General features: G+C 38.6%; 1 protein-coding gene across 1 annotated transcript in view; it reads right to left on the reverse strand.

The window, feature by feature from the left end:
• LOC105449173 overlaps positions 1-6,003 on the reverse strand; it is a 56,575-nt gene extending 50,572 nt beyond the window's left edge. Inside the window, exon 1 of the mRNA XM_011688177.1 lies at positions 5,737-6,003. Coding sequence (XP_011686479.1) covers positions 5,737-5,740 — 4 coding nt within the window. The 5' untranslated portion in view covers positions 5,741-6,003. The remainder of the gene's footprint in view (positions 1-5,736) is intronic.
• Positions 6,004-6,904: the final 901 nt, after the last annotated feature.

Consider the following 6,904-nt stretch of genomic DNA (forward strand, 5'->3'; position numbering starts at 1 on the left):
TTGCGAGTTGGTATCGCACAAAAATATGTGAAATATATCAGATTATTAATTACTTTTTCTTTAATTGAATAACGGAATAACAGATAAAATAACGATAATAAAATAAATGTGATATTATAATACATACGTTTACATCTGTCTTTATGAGAAAAAATGGAGTTATTTTATTTTAAGATAATTATTAATGTATGAGAGTCGATTATACGATTACTTAATCTTATCACTGGAAATTTGCATAATATCACACTCATTTCATTATCATAATTTTATCACGATTCCTTTTATTATCTTTTTGCGAATGTGCGCAATGTATTTTTTTACTTGCCTCAACAACGATTTGATCGAATTCATGCTGGAAATTTTATCGCGTATGCATATTTATCTTTAATACGCAATCTGTTTATCTTTCCCAATTACTGAAACAATTCGCGTTTTGTAGTGAATAAATTCCAGCAAATAAAGTTTCGAATAACGTGATTAAATCTCGATTTCCAAGAATTAATTGTTTTTTTAGGTATGCGTTTTTAAATTGAATTAATTTTATATGTTAAAGAAATAAATTTATTTCATTCCACTTATCACTCCATCTTTCTTATCCAAAGCGAATATTATTGTTAAAAATATCTCCATTGTTCGTTTCATTATGACGACATTAACATAAAAAATTGATATATGTTATACATAATACGCTCAAGAAATATTCGTTGAAATATTATTTCATAAAATGAGTTCAATATTGAAAAGAAATGTATGACCGTTCTAGTTTCGCGTTCTTTTTTTTTTTAACTAGTGCAAACATTTTTTGCCAGTCGTATCGAAAGGTATAATTTTACATTTCTACGTTCGTTGAATAATCGCCCCGATTTCATCCTGCGAGTCTCTGGACCGCTCTAACGCTCGGATGCTGCGTCGCGTCGTTGCATATTATCGGGCAGCCCGAGGCGCGGCTCAGTCTCGTCCCGGGCTGCGATCTAAGTGCCTCGGTTTTTCCTTAACGAGTCTCGATCAGAGCAAACGAGCGGGGATAATCGCGTAAAGTCGGCAGGAGAAAGAAGACATCGAGGCGCGCGGAGTTAACTGTGTAATCAACTTGCTATACGAATTTCCTCCCCCGAAGACGAGAGCGCGCGTCTTCGCAAGAAATCCTTCCCGGGGAAAAAGGGATCGAGAGTGAGAACGTTAACGAGCCGTAGGCGAGATGCATGCCGCGATTAATTAGTGTTGTTTCTTTTGCCAGAACTGTGCACGTTTCGCGTTTATGTTTGATGACGAAGAGAAAGAGGAAGATGGAGAAGGAGAGAAAGAGGGACGGGGGAGGGGAGGCGGGCAGAGAGAATCGGGGGTGACGGAAAAGAGGCGGACGCACGAACGGACGGAGACGGAAAGGTGAAGGGCTACGCTGGCCAAGATGATGTATAGTTGGGGCTCTTAAGCATCAGAACGATAATTTCATAGTCGGTTGCGCCGCCAAGGATTTATACTTGCGGCGGACATTTCTGCGCTCGTGCGAATCACAATCGCGAGGATGAAACGGCGGCAGCCGCGCATTTGGTTGTATACCCGCGCGTGCAGCAATTTGCGCTTCGTTTCGATGCCGCGATGCGCAATGTTGCTGAGTACGGCGCAACTCGGTGCTTGCATCATAATGTGCGCATTGTGATTACGATAATCGCCGCCGGTTGATGTTGTTTCCATAGCGAATTTTACACATACCCGGCGAAGATCTTAATCTCTGGTAATTAGGCATTCAAAATCTGCGGTAAAGTAAAATTGATTTGACCTTATCTATGAGGATCTTTCTTGATGTAGTTGTAGTGTTTAATCTTTTTTTTTTTTTTAAGATCGCACACGGAAAGAACAATTTTGCTGAATCCAGATCTGAAAATAATTTTTGTTCAATAATCAAAATAATTTTGTACGAAAGTCAAAATGATTGCTGGAATATCGAAACGTTTTATAGCAATGCTTATCAGTTTTAATAACATCAGTTTTATATTCCAGCAAATTATTTTGATTATTCAACAAAAAATTATTTTCAGATCTGTATTTAGCTACATTTTTTAGATCTTTCAACAAAATCATTCTTTCCGTGCAGCACTTTTGAGATTGAGGATATTTAACATTAATATTATTAATATCGAAATTATCGACCGCGAAATTTTTTTAGGATATTAGTTTCACATCGTTCACTGAACGGAATCAGTCACTGAAATTTTATTCGCTCGAATAACGTAGGTACTCGAACACATCGCGTTCGTTTAGTGAGCAGCTTTGTAATAATCATGATATCGTTTTACTCTCAACGCGAGATCCGGCAGTATCTCTTCGCGAACGTAAAGGGGGAAAATCTTCATGTGATTCGCACAAGCAGAAGAAGATGAAGTTTTGCAGTGATGTATCGCACGGCACGAATCGATCTCCGCAGAGGGATGGACAGGGAAAGGGGGACAAGTGTGCCATTACCCAAGCATCTAAAGCTTGTTGCTCAGATATTGCTTGTTGGCCTGGTACCACGTACTTGTGTGCGAGCTCGCGTGTACACGTTCGGTTACTCGAACGATGATATTACGTGATGTTCTTCTCAAATAGGTATATGTCGCATTATTTTCATCTCTAGTATTCGCAATTAATAAGTTAAACAACGCGGAAGTTATTATTCTTATTCTCGATCATATTATAAAGATTTCATCGATCTTCGTTAATTTATCGTATTATTTTTCTTGTCCATTATTACACGGAAAGAATGATTGTTGGAAGGTCTAAACATTTTGCTGGATACAGATCTGAAAATAATTCTTGTTCGGATCATCAAAATAATTTTGTTGGAAAATGAAACTAACTGCTAGACTATCAAAACGTTTTACAGCAATGCTTATTATTTTTGAGTTTCTAACAAAAAATTATTTTCAGATCCAAATTTTTTGACCTTCCAGCGAAATCGTTCTTTCCGTGTATATATTATAAATTTTAATCTTAGCAATCTTTTTGTAAGTAATTAAATGAAGGATATAATATATAAATTGACAAGTATGTGCCTCTCTCTCGAGTCGCGAAATGCACAGTCGCGGCACTTTTTTTCTGTGTACAAAGTATGCATCGGTGTCTATTGCACATTGGGCAGATTGAATTACCTGTCAGCGTTTTTTGTGATTTTTAGCCGCTACTCGCGTTTCATCCCGAGCAATGCTTGTCGGTTCGTCATAGGCAATAAAATGCTCCGAGCGAATGAATCAAGATGGATTGTTCTTTTTTTTGCAGTGGTCACCCGGTTAAAAAGTCTTTGTTTCAAACAATATTTTGCCAATCTTTTGTTTTGAAGTCCCGTGAAAGCTTCAAACGTTTCAGGAGTCGAGGCGACGATTTTTTACCTTGTCAGTTAAAAAAAAACAGATATAATTGATAAGGAGAACATATATCATTCTGAAACTTCTGACACAATTTATCTTTTACTTTTTAATATCTACGTATTGTTTCGTAGAGTCAGGTGGCAAATTTAACGAATGACGTGGAAAACGGTGAGATTAAAGTAGCAGGTGAACTACGCGCAGAGACTAAACAGGTTTTGCCGCTTTCCGCGTCGATATTGGGGTGACATATTGAGTTTAGATAACGGTGTATGATGAGGAATGTTTTCTATATCGATTCACCGCGTCTATATCGCGTCTTTCTATATCGTTTACGCATGTAATTCTTAGGAGATAATACACCTCACGAATCTACACACATACATCCTCATCCATTAATGTTAGCGGTAACATAAATATTCATACGCACGGAAACCCGTGTAAAATCAATTATCGTGTTGCAAAACGTTATGCATGCAGTTTAATACATTTTAATTGATATATTAGAAATACAGGAAAAAAATAATACAGATACAAGCGTTTTTTTTCTTTTAAAATCGAAATAGACTTATATATGTAGATTCGTTTCGCACACGGAAAGAACAATTTTGCTGAATCCAGATTAAAAAATAATTTTTGTTCAATAATCAAAATAATTTTGTTGGAAAGTCAAAATGATTGCTAGAATATCAAAACGTTTTATAGCAATACTTATCATATTTAACTTTTCAACAAATTATTTTTATTATTGAACAAAAATTATTTTTAGACCTGTATTCAGCTAAAAAATTGTTAGACCTTTCAACAAAATCGTTCTTTCCGTGTAAGCATTAGTTAAAATTAAATACACAAATTGCGATTTTCCATTTTGTTTCTATATCTTAAAAAGAGATAAGAAATCATTTAGATCTTACTTAATCTTACTTCATGTTATTACGAATAGTTAATTTTACTTAATAGCTTTCTTAACTGTATAGGATAGTAATAAATTTTATATGTCGTATCTTTAGATATAATTTCCGATATTAAGTTTCAGTTAAGTCGCACCGAATTACGTGTCTATTGACACAGGCAAAGTTTGGCTATTCTATCAATCTTCGTTACGGAGGGAATTCTGATGGCTGTTCGTTATGGTATTTCACTGTATAATAGGCACGTCGTGAGACGTTCTATGAGCAGATGCAATATCCGATATCGCACAAGTGATAAATCTCGAATTAGATTAACGCGAAGGCCGCAATCTGTGTGCACGGTGCAGCTAAGTTATCACGCAAATACCGCAACCAGGAGGGAGGGGGGGAGGATGAGGGAGAATGGCAAGAAGGTGTCTAATTAACTCGCGCACACGATGCACACGCGTGTCTTGGCTTGTGCATCGACGAATTATCTAGATTGTTGTTGCAAAAGTGCGGATTCGCCAGCAGCAGCTAATAAACACATTACACCGCGAATGATGCACGTGAAACGCAACTATAAACGTGTTCCCACGTGCCCGCGCGCTACGGAAATTGTTAGCGCGGAGCTTCTCTCGTTACCAGCATTTATTACTTTCTATCTGATTAGCGAGCGACATGCGGAAAAGTAGGACATATAATGATACAATACAATAATAGTATCATCAAGAGGCAGAATTGTTCGTAAATTTGTTGCAATTTGTCTTTCGCCAAATTAGTATCGTGATTGGTTATGACTATAACTGATTACCGTGAATTCGTCAGGTAACGTTCATTATGCACCGTCATTACATCTCCCCGGTCATTCGGCAAATTATATTTCAAGTTGTTAAGTCCGTAAATTTAACGCGTTATTCCTCGGAGTAATTTGAAGGAGCAAGAAACGTTAAGATGACGAAAAATTCTCTCGCAAAGGTCTCAGGCGGGCGGGTATAGCGCGTTTTGCCGCGACAATATTTCAAGTTCACGTTTTTAATTTCGTCAAGGTAATGATTATGTAAAAAATTACGCTTTGTTGCGCCGATAATTGCATTGGCAGTGGTGAAAAAAGGCAAGAGAGAACGTTTGCAGTCTCGACTGACCGACCATGCGTAACTTGCACTTATCCTTGAATAATGTATCGAGGGAGGTGAATCGACAGGCCTCACGGGTGAGCATCGCGATTCAGTTTCTTCCAAGCCGCACGGCCATACGTATATGCGCACGTGGTGGGCGAACTGGTTCCGCAAATGATCCTTCTGCGAAATTCCCGATCGCAATCGTCGTCGTTACGTGTTAATCGCTGAGATGCCTCGATGCGTGAAGTCCGATTTACTTTTCGACCTGCATCTACTAACTAACGATCGCGCGCGGTTCTTATGTTCTCTATTTTTAGTGACCTAACGTGTTTGACCGGTGTTCGATCCCTTCGAATATTTTTATTTTGCACTGTTACTCACGCATGTTTTCGTCGTGTCGCTTACGCTGCGGAGGCCGGATAATTATGTCGCTGCTGCTTGCACGTACTCCGATAGATTTTTCGATCTCCGTGCGAGAATCCTCTCCTCATCTATCGCGTTCGATGATACTTTAGATTTCGACGTATTGCCTTCTTCGTAGGCAAGTCTCCTTTTGATTACACAACATACACATTTGCGTAACATACGTTTTGTCAGACTTTTTTATGTTAATAACAATTTCACGATTATATCACACACACACACACATATCTGAGGAGATGTTCGTCTTTCTTAAAATATTTTTGTCTATATATTAGAAAAATTTCAAATAAAATCCAACGCAGCACAATCCTCAGCAGCAAAGATCGAAAGAAACTGGATCACCTTTCAATTATCAATGTGAATAATGTAGCGTCATTCCTTTAATTGCTGTCTGTCGTGCTTCCAACTGTTCGCTTCCATGTTCGCGCTTTTTTGTATCTAATGCATTGCCTGATACGTGATACATCCCGTTTGCAGTGTACGAGATGCTCTGAAAACATCTTGGATTAAACATGTGCGTGCATCGGAATTATTTGCCAGGTTTCGGCGGTAGTCCCTCGTAGATCGGAGAAATCTTTACAAATAATAAACATTATTTGTTCGAGTAAGGGCACGTTTGTAGCATTCTAAACGTTTCACAAACTTTCGCTTGCCGCCTGTGAAAGTTTTGGAGATTTCGACGAGACGTGCAATGAGTGCGCGCGTCGAATTTTGAAGTCACACACCGCGCGTTCGCAAATAGAAATACAAATATTCGTATAACCCCGAAAATTACAACATGCGCAACGCGACGTTTATTCTCGAAACCGCACGCGTGTTTCCCGGTCGGAACGATCTCTCGTAGCGAAGTTCCTTAAACCCACACGCGAGGAATCAGCGATCCGTTCAATAAAAGGTGTTGCTACGTCCGTTTCTTCGAACGATATACACGAAACAGCATGTGCTGTCTGTTTCGCAAGAGGTATACACTGCGAAATTTTTGCCTCGGCTGAAGCTATGCTCCTCCTTGGATATTCCCCACAATATGTAGCAAGGCGCAAAATTGTTGGAACATTCGATGTTTTTGCGACAGGCAGACTGCACGTGTGGTATTACAGCTGATAACACAAATCTGTCGTTCGTTCGA

The sequence above is a fragment of the Wasmannia auropunctata genome, unplaced genomic scaffold, assembly GCF_000956235.1.
Source record: "Wasmannia auropunctata unplaced genomic scaffold, wasmannia.A_1.0 LD336076.1, whole genome shotgun sequence".
Classification (NCBI taxonomy): domain Eukaryota; kingdom Metazoa; phylum Arthropoda; class Insecta; order Hymenoptera; family Formicidae; genus Wasmannia; species Wasmannia auropunctata.